Source organism: Triticum aestivum, chromosome 3D (assembly GCF_018294505.1).
Source record: "Triticum aestivum cultivar Chinese Spring chromosome 3D, IWGSC CS RefSeq v2.1, whole genome shotgun sequence".
Lineage (NCBI taxonomy): Eukaryota > Viridiplantae > Streptophyta > Magnoliopsida > Poales > Poaceae > Triticum > Triticum aestivum.
In genome coordinates this window covers 570,598,659-570,613,383 of record NC_057802.1, presented here as the reverse complement: position 1 = coordinate 570,613,383, position 14,725 = coordinate 570,598,659, and the positions used below count along the sequence as shown (strand labels likewise).

The window sequence follows — 14,725 nt, the reverse complement described above, 5'->3', positions numbered from 1 at the left end:
TCCTGTCCTCCAGTTTCTCCCCCTCCTCTCGGGCAGATCCGGTGAGGCGCCCCCCCCCCCCCCCCCCCCCCCCCCCCCCCCCCCGGCATCAAAGGACAGAAGGAAACGACACTGAGCCACCTGGACCATATTTAATTAGCGCAACACTCTGGGAATCAAGCCATAGATGCTTCACGGAGTTTAGAATCCAGGTGGCCATCATGGCTACTGATGATTACCTTGAGGAGTTGTGGTTGAGATCTAGAAAACCTTTATCGAAGATCATCAAGAAGGAATTCGACTCGGTGGTCATCCTCATTGCTTGGAAACTATGGAAACAGCGGAATGCTAAGATCTTCCGGAATGTGGAGCAGCAGCGATCCATCCCGGCTCTTGTGATTCACATTTGTGATGAACTCCAGACTTGGATGGCTGCCGAAGCAGTGTGTTTACAAAATTTTGTGAGAAAGTAGCTTCTTAGACTTGTGGTGTGGTGTTGACCTGTGGCATTGGTTGCAATGTGAAGAGGCTATTCTTGTAACACACTTTGCTGCCTCCCATATAAATATGGTATGCATTTTGTGTACTCTCGAGAAAAAAAGGCAGTGGGGTGCGGGGACCAGGTGACACTACTTTTAGTATGTGTGGGTCGCCATGGACAGCAAATTTCCCTTTTTAACTGTGCGCTTGGCCAATCCATCCAACACCCAGCCGCTTGCTAGAGAGGTTTTAAACCCAAAATTAAATGGCCCCTTAAAGAATGATGATGTAAATTCAAGAGATAAGTTCTATTGAGTTCCAAGTCCCACACAAGACTGTTACTTCGCACATACAGAAGCACATGAACATGTTCTATATGGGTAATATGACTGTCTAGGAGATATTGCAATGCTACTTTAAAATTGTGGGCTCAGTTAATTCAACAACTTCTTTGACAAATCACCCCATACCAGTGAAAAAAACATAAAGAACCTAATGAACAATGCAAAGCTCAGTGGAATTCACACATTTCACCACACAATGGTGCAGTCCTGGCACCGACAATGATCTCAAGAAAGGAAAAATTATATACAGTACATTATTCGGACTCACCTTCTCCGAAGGTGAAGCACCATCAACGTTGCTATCAGAGGTCGTCAGGTTCCCGGCATCATCTTTGCTGGTTGTACCCTTCGCCGATTCTTCATTTGGTGCCCCTTAGGAACATCACTAGGAGAATCTTTGGGTAGCAAGGCACATCCATGTTTGTTGAGTGTGCTAGCACCCTCGAGAGCACCTTCTCCATAACAAGGAGCCCTAGGTGAAAACAAAGGTGTAAATTTTCAGTCAATAATTTTAAGGTTAGAAATAACATAAGGCCATCAAAGTTTTGTGGCGCAGCTACAATTGTTCCATCGTCCGTTTTAATGACCCAAGGTATTATGTTCCGTTCTAACATCGGGCTAGTGTTTGCACAAATTATTTAGTACAATTACAAGGTACCATACAAATAAACGGCGCATTTTAGAACTGGCAGCAGCAGAGGCATATAACTCTTTCCAAATAGGATAACATCTATTTACTCCAATAACTGCACTATGGTTGAATGTTCATCAGAATACACGTAGCATGCCAAAAGATGACAGGTCCTAACTCAAATGTATTGCTAGCGAAAGACAATAACACTAATTCGACCCACTGAACCCCTCAAACGCCAACACACACGCAATCAGGCTCGCCCCGAACAAATGAAAGACAAATACCGATTGGCAACCACCTCGTCGTAGAACATCTAATAGTGCTCTACACTCATCTCCTAAACTGCAAAACTCAATAGCCCAAAGCAACTATGGACAAATAGATACCAAGGCTGGTCTAAAGAGTAACTAACTACTCCATCCATACAAATGTTGTTTGGACAATGAAAAGTTTGTGTGTGGCTCCCAACAGGTGAGGCGTGCAAGAGTAGAGCCCTAACCTGATCTTGAGGTTGTGGTTGACGCATTCAAAGGCGTTAACAAAATCCCCATCCTTGACAGCATCTGTGTGCTTGTAGTACTTGTCTGGTTGGCCGAGCAGAGTCAGGTCGCGGCTTGCCAGGTCATGCTCCACGATCGACGCACTGTCCCCGTGGACATGGAGAAGAGCAGAGACCTGCCAACGAGAACGCTGGGATGTTGTGTGAATTCCATGGAGAACTCGCCTTGGGAGCGCATCGAGGTCAGCTCGCTCCGGCCGCCAGTATTGGACGAGCGTACGCGTCGTTGTCGGTGCCTTCCTCGACGGCGAAGAGGAAGACCACGCGGAAAGGGCCCGCGAGGCAGTCGAGGACGAGGTGGTCGCACCCGTCCTTGGAGGGGAAGGGGTGCGCGGCCGTGGCGGCAGCCGAGGGAGAAGGACGAGGGCGGTGGGGATGAAGCAGGGGCTGCGCTCGTCGGCCCGGTTGTGGAGGAACCCGAGCGCGGGGGGTGCCGGCCCGGGTGGAGCTCGTGGAGGCGGCGTCGGAATCCCCCGTGAGAGACGCTTGTGGCTCCAGGTCTTGCGGGCCATGGAGGCGCGGAGGAGGCGTACTAGACCATCGGGCGGGAGGCGGAGGCGGACCTCGCCCGGCGGCGAGGCGTGGCGGCGCGGCGGCGCCGCTGACATTGGTGGTGGGTAGGTTTGGGTGCGTGTGCGGGAGAGAGGGTGGGGGAGAGGGGAGGGGGATCATGGTTCGGCTCAACCGGGTCGAGGAGATCTTTTTTACCGTGGTATGCAGCCAGGCTCTACTGCACATGCGCCGGTCAGTGAGAAGAGAAAAATGACGGGGTTCCATCCATCGTCGATACTGTGGACTGAATTTCTTACGCCATTACATTTTTCTCAAAGTTTTTTCCTGGTGAACATACTATGGGTGTTTTTTCCATACCCGTACAAAAGGATTCCCCTGCTGATCAAGATACCCGTACAAAAAATCCACGTGCGCATACATCTTCTCATCGTCAAAATTTAATTTATTAATTAGTGTTTCTCCATCTAAGTTTGCTAGAAATGTGAGAAAACTGGCATTGCAAGAATCCCGAATCCTAGCGAGTTCGACTCGGTCTCAGCGAAACTCCCCTGGCGACGGCGTCGTCTAGGGTTATAAATCCTCTCGTGGGATCCTCTCACGAGAGTCCGGTTAAGTTATCGGGTTGTTACCTTGGCATTCTTTCCTCCCAGTATCTGGTCGTTCTTTGATCTAGGACAGGAGCGAGAGCAACACGTAAGGTGTCGGAGGAGCAGAAACTATGGCGGGGTCAGGTTCAGGTTCCCAGTCAACGACGCACAGCGTGGCGGCTGGTGGATTGGCAGGTGTTGATGAGCTGATTGGCAAGCTGAATCTTCAGGAGAGGGAGGATGATGATCTTAACTTTGATGAAGAACTTCCTGATGAAGTGGATGAGGCAGAATTCATGGCGATCGCTAGGGTTCACACTGATAAACCCTTTAGTCGCGGCGCCTTCTACGACTCGATGCGGTTGGCATGGAGCTTGGCTCAGGGTGCGACCTTCAACGCCTTGGGAGGAAACCTAATTGCGATTACTATTAATTGTCTGGCAGACTGGAAAAAGGGTAACCGAAGAAGGGCCATGGCTCTTCAGAGATCATGGCGTTCTGATTGAGCGTTATGATGGATTCACCAAGCCTAATGATGTGATTTTGGACAGTATCTCTGTTTGGATACAAATTGTTGATCTTCCACCTTTGTGCCGGAAAGACGCTGTCATTAGATCCCTAATGAAGAAGGTTGGGAAGGTGGAAAGTGTGATGCTTAACCCTCGATGGGGAGATGGGAGAATTGTTCGTGTGCGTGTCAAGCTAGATGTGAACGAGCCTTTGATGTGTTTTGTCTCCATCACCAAAAACCAAAAGAAGGTCTACTACTCAATCCTTTATGAGAAAATCCCTGTTTTCTGCTATGTATCTGGACATATGGGGCACACGCATTTGGAGCATGGTAATGGGAAGCACACTCCTGAAAGTATGAATTGGGGTGATTGGATGTTGGCCCCTAGGCTGGGAGGTCAGGGACAACAAGGACAAGGCTGCAACAATTTTGGTCAGAGAGGAGGAAGAAAAAGTGCCAGGGGCCGAGAGTACACTAGATGGAGAATAACTACAAGAAAATGACAACATATGAAAATTGCATACAATCAAGTCGCCTTCTTCTACATTAACAACTTTAACAAGGAAGAATGTTTCTCTTTATAAGAGCAATCTGCAGTCGGGTGCCTCATACCAGTCTCAAAAGCCCGGACGGCCTGCCCGGTCACTGGTCGGGCACGTTTTTCTGACCCAGTCGGGCACCTCAAACGGCCCTCAAATATCCGGGCTGTCCGGCACCCCTCATATCCAGCCCGAATATGGAGGCGCCCGGGCATGCCCGCCACGTCGGCCCGGCCCGCCCCTACCCCACTCCGTCCCCACAAATATCCCAATCCGGAAACCCTAGCTCACTCCACTCTTGATCCGTCTTTGCTTCTTCCCTCCGATTTCTCCTATTCGATCCACTCCGACCACTCCGGTGACTGCGTCCACCATGTCGAGCGCCGGCAACCGCTCCTCCGATCCTCCGACTCCGACGAGGATCTAGCCCTCCGCATCGCCCTCGAGAGGTCCAAGGTGGACACGGGTGTCCGTTCCGGATGGGCCTCGCCTCTCCCCCGCCACCGCCACCGCAACGAGGAAGTCGGCGCTGGCTCCTCTCAGCCCACACTTGGCTCAGCGCGGGGTGCGCAGTCCACGCCTCCCCCATGTCGTCCCCTTGCCCCGCCGCCTACTGCTCCCCCACGTGGGCAGCGGTTGGTGCTTGTGCATGCCCCCGCTGCGTCGGCCCAAACACGCACGCCGGAGTCAGAGGCGCGAGCCACCCGCCACGAGAGGCAGCGAGCAAGGGAGAGGGACGCGGCGGAGAGCTCTGTCCGCCGCCGTGGGTTACCCACGGAGCCCGACGAGGACGAGCGGCTCCTCGCGTGGGTCAATTAATTTCAAGTTTTAGATGTAGTTTCAAGTTCTCCGTCGTTTGAACTTTGGTGGTCGTTTGAACATCCGATCTTTTGGTGAAAGTATTGTGCTTGCCTGTGTCCATTTGTTGATCTACATACTTTGATCAACGTTGCATGGTTTAGTAGGATATAGGGGATCGGATATAAGATACACGAATGTGAGGACGCTATTTGAGGAGTGCCCGGTCACTAGGGACGCGTCCGCGAGCGTTTGAAGGGTCATATTTGTCCTCTTCGGCTGTAGATGCTCTAAGCATGTTGGTGCATGCGACACAGATGAAAAGAGCGCTCGATGGAATTATTGTGCCTGCCCATTTAATATTTTAGAATATTTCCAATGATTCGTGGTTAATTGTAGAGGCTCACGTGGCTCATTCATGCATGCATGACATACTGGATCCTTATTCATCGTGGCTGCGAATAGCGACAACCCAGACGTCGACCACCTCCTCAGTGACTCGACGAACAACACATATGCATCCTCTCCCGTTGCTCCATATGTCATCTTATCCTCTCTGTTAGAGTTGGCGTTTGGTTCACTGATAGTAGCAAATCGATATAATTATGGTGATTGTTTCTTATAATCTCGATCGCATCACCAGCTTCAACAACCCGTCGCTTGCTTTGGCTGTCATCGCTACTTTCTCTGTCTAGGTTTTGGGAAAATCTGAATTTCGTAAGGTGACTTACACACCTAGACGGAGGGAGTATTATTTTTGTTTTTCAACAACCCACACGCCCTGTAAACTGAGAGAGAGAGGAAGTATTCATGATTTATTTGCTGTTTTTTTTGAACTAAACTTAATAAGGTAGGAAATTCATCAAATATTCAACAGAGCTTTACTTTGGTGAGGTGCGGTCACTGCACGTTGATGTTTGGCACTTGGCAGGGCCGCAGCCGGCCGCCGAGCGCGTCGAGCTGGAGAACGGCCTGTTGACCGCGAAGCGCGGGAGAGAGCAGGACAGACACAGACGAGCACAGTACCGAGTAGTACGCCACGCCGCAGGCCCCTTGACGGACGGGGTCACGGGAGCAGAACGTGGGGTGCAGAGGCGGAGCCAGTAGAAAACTGGCTTGTACGGCGTTCATCGGAGCTGGTTGACCGGAGCAACGGTGCCCCTCATTCTCGCTACGCTACGACGGTCACGGTGGACCGGCTCCACGTACGGCAAGCTCGTTTCTCTCGGCAGCCTGAACCAGGCCAACGGGCTGAAGAGTGCACCTGCCCGAAGCAGATGAAGAAAATCTACCACAAGAGCGGTTGCTGCATTTTCTGGGATATATACTATGTCGCTCGCCGGAGTGGACGCGCGGCCCTGTCCTGTCTCTTCACCCACCCTGCCTAGGCTAGCCTCCCATCATGTTTGTGCTGGCCGATGTGCCCAGCCCAGCGGTTCAAGGACGCAACGGTGTCCCGTGACTCAGGCTAGAGCATAGCCGACACCACATTCACATGCAGCATCGTCTATGCTCTACATCGAGTACTACTATATACAACTCGCACAAATTGGAAACAAGTTAATGGCACCTCCACCGCCCGACCCTCAAATCTCTCGTCACTCTAAACCGCGAAAGTCCTTCAACGCGTCCGTGGTGTGATTCGGACCTACTTTTTCCCGCGAACCGGAGATAAATGCGGGGTTTTATGAGAGACCGGACCGCTCCCACGTCCGCTTCTGACCACCCTCACTGACCCAAACCCCTTCTTTCGCGCTCGCGCGTGTTTTCGCCCGGCGCCAGCCGTAGAGCGCGTCGCTCCACGTTGAAGACGGCTCAGGACGAACGCGACCTGTCACCGCCTCCGCCACTGGAGCGGCGCGCTGGCTGAGGGCACCGCCCGCGACGCATCTCCGATGTCCGCGCATGTTTAATGTCGGAGACGCGTGACTGGACTGGGCGGGATGGATATCTACCACGCCCGTTCAACGCCCCATCCATCCATATGCCGCTCGCCGGCCGAGGAACCCACTCGACGTCTCGCCTCACCAGAATCCGCTATTTAAAGGCGATCACACTCAGCTAACTCCACACCACAACACAAGCCACTCCACATCCTCCTCCCTTGCACTGCATTCGCCATGACTGCAGGCGGCGAAGCTCTGTGGGAGAGCCTTTTCACGAAGATGAAGCACGTCGTGGCCGCCCTTACCGCTGCCTGGCAAAGTCGCCGTGCTAGGTGGATCGAGGTCGGCTTGCCAGCCAGCTCGCCCGAGGTCTCCGACTACGAGGACGACACCACGATGGAGACGGGCTCCGACGACACTGCCCCGGCTCTCGCGCCTCCTGTGCACGCCGGCTTCACCATCGAGCAGTCACATTACAATGCCGCCATGTGGGAGGTGCAGCCTGCGCCGGCGTCTTTGTCAGTGTTCCAGCAGGTGCAGGAGGAACAACGGTACAACATGTTTTTCTGAAACAGCACGTACCGGCTGGCGGAGGGCTAGATCAATGGCCAACGCGAGGGCGAGGATACCGTGGCGGCCATGACCGCGCGTGTCATTTACATGTTATCTACGCTCAAGCCGCCGGTGGTCAGAAAGCGGACGCCGCCGAGGCGCAGGTTCGCCTCCTACGTGCCACGGACAGGACGACGTAGCGGCACATGCACAGTGAACGAATGCTGAACCGCGAGGGAGAGTGCACGTGCATGCCGAGGAGGCGAGGCGAGTCGAGTGCGGAGCATGGCGACAACGCGAGGAGACACGAGATGGTTACATGATACACACACAAGTTTCTTTCTTTTGGTGTTTGGCCAGCCGTTGTTCTGCAGCCTTTCTTTTATCCTTGTTGGCTGTCCACATGGTTAGATGATACACACGCAAGCCATCACATTGTTGTACGTTCGGCTGTCGACATTTTCACCGGTACCATGCATGAGGTCGACGCGTCCTTGTTGAAGTATAATTACATAGCTCATTTTTCCCCATCAGTTTAAACTTTCAGGTGAAGTGATTTGTGCGTGTAGTTTTACATGGTGTCGGAGTCAAAAGGTCTTGTGTTCAATACCAAATTGACACAAATAAATTGTAGCTCACCTTCGATCCACGTTTATGCGTGAGGAAGCATCACATGAGGAGGAATGTATAATTGTGTAACCCACCTTCCCCATCAGTTTGAGTTTTTGGGTGAAGTCAGTTTCACGGTCATGAGCGGAGCTGACCACCGAAAGATACCACGAGGTGCTTCAGGCTGGCAGCCGCCCTACTTAGACAACGCGTGAGAAGAGATAAGACTGGACGGTTCCAAGATCGTTGACACATCCGGAATGGACAAGGTTCACACGGTCGAAGATTGCAGCGCCGCCTTCTTCATCGTGGTATCTTAGTTTCAGGAAGTTGCAGATACCGGAAGGTGGAGCGCGAGGGCCTGCCAGGAGACGAGAGTTTAGAGAGTGAATTGCAAAAAACCACCACATTTCAAGTTTTGTTTTGGAATTGCCACCACATTCCTTGGGCGCCCTAAAAATCTACCGGTTTTCTTGCTAATTTTCTCAATAAACACTAATGATCGATTTGGAGTGAATTAATCCAATTCTGACATACCGGGCCCACAGATCAGTGCCATGTGGCAGTTCAAGTCAACACAAATGGTGTTGACCGTTAAGTTGGACATTGGACCCACCTATCAGCACACTTGTCTCTCTCAAACCTTCTTCTTCTTCTCTGTGGGACGTTCAGTCGAACAGCTTGGATGCGAGGGAGGTTGCAGAGAGGTGGCTCGCTCGCCTACACGCCGCGCTGCCTGTACCAGCTCGCTGGCCTGCGCACACAAGCAGTAGCGGCAAGCAGCAAGTAGCAACGGCAAGCAACAGCAGCATGCATCAAGCTAGCATCCATGAAGTACCACGCGCGCACGAGCAGTACATCCATGGCGAGCTCGGTTCGCGCCGCCGGTCGGACAACGATGTGGGACACAACGCGTCTGGGGAAGAGAGGGTGTGAGCCGCCCATGTCAGGGTCCCATCCACGACTCCCTCACTGGGGCCAACTACCATCACTGGCACCGAAACACGATGAGACGCAAGACAACAATGTCGAGCACGAACAGAACGACACAATTTGTGCTGGGGCTTCGGTCGAGGGAGTAGGTGTGTATTTATATGTGCGTACAACGGCTTGTTGAATGGCCAAAGAAGTCCCTACCGAACACCCCATGGGCATAGGAAGTAGATGTGTAGTTTGTGTCGGAGACAATTACGGGCGCAGGACGGATTGGATCAAAAGCAGAAGGATTGGATCAAAGAAGAAGAAGGAGATCGGGCTGGATCAAAGAAGAGGAAGGAGATCGGGTCTGCTGCGGTAGCCCACCGTGCTCCTGGTAGAGAGGAAGAAGGAGATCGTGTGATGGAGAAGATCGGGTCGACCCTGGCATCATACCGATACATAAGAGCGCTTCCTCCTGAATGGGAAAAAGGGAACAAAATAGACTCCCAATTACGTAAAAACGCATGGAAAAAGATTAATAACCATATGAAGAACTAAGAAAGCTTTTTTTATTATCAGATATATGAAAGAAGTAAATTATGGATTGATACGTATGTCCCTGTTTCGGCTAGTGAGCCTCCCTGGCATATCACCTTTGTTTATGGCGAACCACGCGCGGAAAATACACCAAGTGTGGGATGCAATGCGGCACTTGTACAGCCAGAGTAACCTTGCCATGGATGATTGTTGGAGATTTTAATGAAGCCATGTGAGACTATGAGCATATGCCAAAAACTCACTGAGATTTTAATGAAGCCATGTGGGACTGGTCGCGCGGAATTGCGAAAAGAGATGGACACCATGAATGAACTGCTCTACAAGGAGGAAATGATGTGGCTTCAACCGTCTCGCATTGATTGGTTAAAGGAGGGGGACAAAAATGCAAAAAAAAAAAATCCACCGCAAGGTTGTTTGGCATGCTAGGAAAAATAGGATCAAAGGTCTAACAGATATCAATGGGGGCATGGCAGCAGGATCAGAGTGTTATGATGAACATGGCAAAAGAGTACTTTGAGAATATGTTCACGTCCGATCCAAATATCTATCCAGAGGAGATCATGCACCTGTTCCAAGAAAAAAATAAGTCCAGATATCAACGGCGAAGCTATGTTGGGCCAGGGGGCGCTGCCCCCCCCCCCCCCCCCCCCCCCGGCTTAGGCTTAGATCAATTTCTGAAGAATTATTTTTTGGGAGACTAAGATTAGAATTTTTAAAATATTTGGCACCCCCCCCCCCCAAATACTGAGGATTTACGCTTCACCCTCCAGTGACTTTCGGCTAGCTCCGCCACTGCCGGATATGAATGATAAATCGTCTGCTCTTTTCAGTCATAAGGAGTTTAGCAATGCACTATTTCAGATCAGGTCCTTAAAGGCGCTAGGACCGGAAGGCTTCCATGCGAGGGTTTTTCAGCAGCACTTGGGCATATTGAAGTAGGAGGTTATTGGGGCTGTCGTGCTATTTTTTTAGTCAGGTATTATGCCAAAGTGAATTAATCCACACCCATTGTACTTATTCCGAAGGTGCCTAAACCCACTAGGCTCACTAAGTTTCGTCATATCAGCTTATGCAGTGTGGTCTACAAGGTAATCTCAAAATGCCTAGTAAACTGTCTAAGACCCTTACTGGATGATATTGTGGCACCAGAGCAAAGTGCCTATGTACCTGGAAGGTTAATTACTGATAATGCTTACATTCCTTTTGAGTGTATCCATGGCATTAAGCGGGAGAAGGACCCTGTAAGTAGTTTTTGCGCATACAAGTTGGACCTGTCAAAAGCATATGATAGGGTGAACTGGGAATTCGTGAAGTTGTTCAGTTAAAAGCAAAGACACCAATTGGTGTAGATGGACGCTCACTAGAGATATTGCATGAGAAGTCTGATAATACCCTGGCTGCTAGATGGACTGACTGTACATGGCCAGATGAAGCTCAATGTAGATGGTGCCTACATCAAGGAGGCAGGCGAGGCCAGTGTGGGGATGATCCTCCGTGACAGTACCGTCGGGATAGTCTTCTCACCGTGCAGAAATCTCTTGCAGTGTGTGAGTCCATTGCAAGCTGAGCTAGTGGCATGCCTGGAGGGGCTCAATTTTGCACTGCAATGGACTACTCTTCCAGTCAATGTTGAGATGGATTGCAAAGTCGCCGTGGATTTCATTCAGTCACAGTCCATAAACAGATCAATGAATGCAATGCTGGTGAATGAAGTGAGGAAGCTTCTTGATAAGAGGGATAGCTCAATTGCTCATATTAGTAGGAACCAAAATGCTATAAATCATAGATTAGCTACTTTTGGTTGAAGCCCCTACGGTTCTCTGGACCCTACTAATGTACCATAACTCTGTATGGAGCATGTCCCTCCAAGTTGAGCAAGTTGAGCAATGAAAGCCCTTTAGCCTTGCAAAAATAAGTAAATTATTCACTTAATTGTGACAAACTGGATGAAAACGGTCGTAACACGTTCATATAGGGCACCTTTGGCCGATCAGGCTACCCATGTTGATCCACATGACGGGTTTGTCTGTAAAATGTGTGCGTCGTCACTTTTCTCCAGGCAAGCAACTCCAACTTCCGCATAAATCTCTACTCCTAATGTCTGAGTTGATAGTCTCCGTCGGTTAATTTTCGTCCCGCCCATCATAATTTTTTTTGTCCTCCCTCCCACCTCACGGTTCTAAAAAAACCAACCAAAACCAACTGAGCCCCGTCCCACGAAACGAAATCAGAGGAACGAGGCCCCCTCAACTCCTCTCTCTCGATCTGTTTCCTAGGGTGTGAACGCCACCGCCGTCGCCGATCCCATCTTCCCCGGCGACATGCCTCGCCGGCGGCCTCCTCTCTCCCATCCACGCTGGCGACCTCCCTCTACCCCGCCCTCTCCGTCAACCCGTCTCTCCAGCAGCTCGGGCGAAACCCTAGCCCACCCGATGCCATGGCGACCTAGCAGGCAGGCGGGACGAGCCCTGCCCGGCCATGGCGACACCGCCGGCGACCTCCTCCTCCCCCTCACCTTCTCTCCCTCTCCCAAGGGAGGGAAGGGAATGGAAGGGATCCGGCGGCAAGGGGAGGCAGCGCCCAGATCCGCAGTCGCACCGGCGGGCCGCCGTCCCTCGAGGTCGTCCATGGAGGTCCGACCCGGCTGCAGCCATGGACTGAGACGCCCGAAACCCTAGCTACCCGTGGAGGTTCGACGCCTCAACCTCCAAGGAAAGGACGCGCGCCGGCTGCAGGCCATCTCCGGCGACCTCTGACCATGGTGTGCGCGCCTCCTTCCCTTGTCTTGTCGGTTTCTTCATGCCCCTCCTTGTGATTCCTTTCCTTTCCTTTCCTTTGTTTTCTGTGCAGGTTGCTCGGATCTGGACCAGCTGCTGCTCCTACTGCTTCAGGTGGATGAGGACGAGCCCTCCCTCATGGCTGTTGCGGCTGCCTACTCCCTCCTCCTACCCCCTGGCATGGTGTGGTGAGCTCCACCCCCTTCCATGCACATCTCATCTTTTGATTGCAAATGGTTTGGACACAACTTGGTGGTGTTTGCTAATGTGCACGTATCCGTCCAGTTTGAACGTGTGTGCAATCAAATTGCTATATATTGTGTTGCTCTCCTACAATCGTGTATAGATAGACACAATCATTGTTCTTCATTTTTGACAGCCCAAAGTTATTCTTCTGCACCACATAATTCTAATTGCTCGCTTGTATGGATTTCAAGTAATCTCTCTAGCATCCTTATTCTAACAAGTGGTTTGGTGCATGTTATTTATTAATGAACTTGATCAAAACTTCTTTATTTTAAGTACATTTGTACTTCCAGTTTATTCATCCAATTAGATTTGCAAACAACTTGCTTTTCTAGCATGGTCATTTCTTGTTGGCATTAGAAGATGTCTCTGCTTCACATTATCACTTGCAATATGGATTGTTCTTCAAAGTGGCAAATGCCGCATCATTACTTACGGTTCTGCCGATTGAGGAGAGCAGTATTCTTCCATCTCCAATTAGAAATAGCTGCTAACTAAGCGCATCAATTAGAAGAGAAGTTAGAGCTGACGGGAGTGGTGCTAACAGTTTCCACAATAATCGTCTGACAGATAAATATATATCTTCTCATTTTTCAGATTTTTTCGTTCAATCCAGTTAAATCTATTAGCTTACTGGTTGTGGTATAACTATTTCTAGAATTTACAATGTGGTTTCCATGCCTATTGATTTAACTTGATGAGAAAAATTAAACCTATGTTATTCAAAATTTAGTGGGGACCGTTCTTGATTTTTGAATGCACTGCCTATAAGGTAGCTCTGAATAAATCTTCTATAAAATAAACATATTTTATTGTTAAATTTTGTATTTTTAGAAGCAGATACCATTCATTGTTTTTTCATTTACAACTGCACATGTTCAGTTATGTGTTCATATATGCGGTGCGGAGTTTTAGAACCGTAAGTAATGATGCGGCATTAGAAGATGTCTCTGCTTCACATTATCACTTGCAATATGGATTGTTCTTCAAAGTGGCAAATGCCACATCATTACTTACGGTTCTGCCGATTGTAGGAGAGCAGTATTTTTTAGATTTTGTTGTTCAATCCAGTTAAATCTATTAGCTTACTAGTTGTGGTATAACTATTTCTAGAATTTACAATGTGGTTTCCATGCCTATTGATTTAACTTGATGAGAAAAATTAAACCTATGTTATTCAAAATTTAACGGGGACCGTTCTTGATTTTTGAATGCACTGCCTAGAAGGTAGCTCTGAATAAATCTTCTATAAAATAAACATATTTTATTGTTTTTCCATTTCAACTGCACATGTTCAGTTATGTGTTCATATATGTGGTGCGGAGTTTTAGATATGAAGCAAACAGTTCAAGGTATTTCGTATTGGTAGAGCTTAATCCGTGATGTGTGATGCTTTCTAATGGCACCGTATATTGTATAATTTAAGATATAACTCGTTATAATTCTGTTAAGTCGTACTTATACATCTTACAACCAACATGTGTAGTGATCTACTCAGCCACCTTCTTAAAAGTGAAATTTCTTGCCAATTATAGCTGCATGCAAGAATTGATTTTCTATCTGGTAGCTATTAGTATGTTTTAGAAGGGAGATTACTTTGCTTCAGGATACAGGATGTTGTGATCTTTGTTTTTATTGCCTTCTTGTATTTCTGACATTGACTTCCTTCTTTTCCTTTCATTCTCAGTGAACAAAGGAATCCTTGCGCCAAGGAGAAGCAAAACTCTCGCTGTTTCTTGTATTCACCGTACCGTAGGAAGAAATGTCCAAGGTAGTCAAAATTTATTGGGGATACCCATGCCTGCAATTAGATTGCAATACATATTTTTTATGACAGTTGAATGGCGCTCAAATCTGTGTGCTAAAAGTAGCTCAATGGTGTTTACCTGAATGAGTGCCCACAATGTCTAGTAGAGGTGTGATGCTAATCTGAAGGTGTTTGTTTCAGTCTAAGGCAAGGAAGTTTTAGAGTTCGTCGATAGCTTTCCAAAGATACAATGTTTGTGCAATTCAGAATAGCTTTCCAAAGCAGTTCTGCTGCTCCAGGATTTTCAGTCCAAGCAGATTTATGTTTTGCAAGAATTAGTCTACTTATTATAGGCAGAACTAGTTTTTCATCACGACATGAGTTTCCTGCCGATATACTAAGTGTGCTCATCTGCTTGATTTGGTCAAGTAGAGCAAGCTTTACATATTTCAGAATCCAGTTAATGGCAGAAGTTACAATTCTGGTTC

At 49.1% G+C, this 14,725-nt stretch overlaps 1 protein-coding gene and 1 long non-coding RNA gene across 2 annotated transcripts; one reads left to right on the top strand and one right to left on the bottom strand.

Annotated features, from left to right (window-relative positions):
- Nucleotides 1-716: 716 nt before the first annotated feature.
- On the bottom strand, nucleotides 717-2,653 carry LOC123075518 (uncharacterized). Its single transcript, XM_044498108.1, has 2 exons — nucleotides 1,937-2,653; nucleotides 717-1,275 (listed from the first exon to the last, which is right to left on the bottom strand). The coding sequence occupies exons 1-2, from the start codon at nucleotides 2,602-2,604 to the stop codon at nucleotides 1,116-1,118; spliced, it is 828 nt and encodes a 275-aa protein (XP_044354043.1). The 5' UTR covers nucleotides 2,605-2,653; the 3' UTR covers nucleotides 717-1,115.
- A 9,042-nt stretch (nucleotides 2,654-11,695) lies between these two features.
- LOC123075517 (uncharacterized) lies at nucleotides 11,696-14,462 on the top strand. The gene is made up of 3 exons (XR_006436150.1): nucleotides 11,696-12,228; nucleotides 12,318-12,432; nucleotides 14,178-14,462. It is a non-coding gene; the product is annotated as an uncharacterized lncRNA (long non-coding RNA).
- Nucleotides 14,463-14,725: the final 263 nt, after the last annotated feature.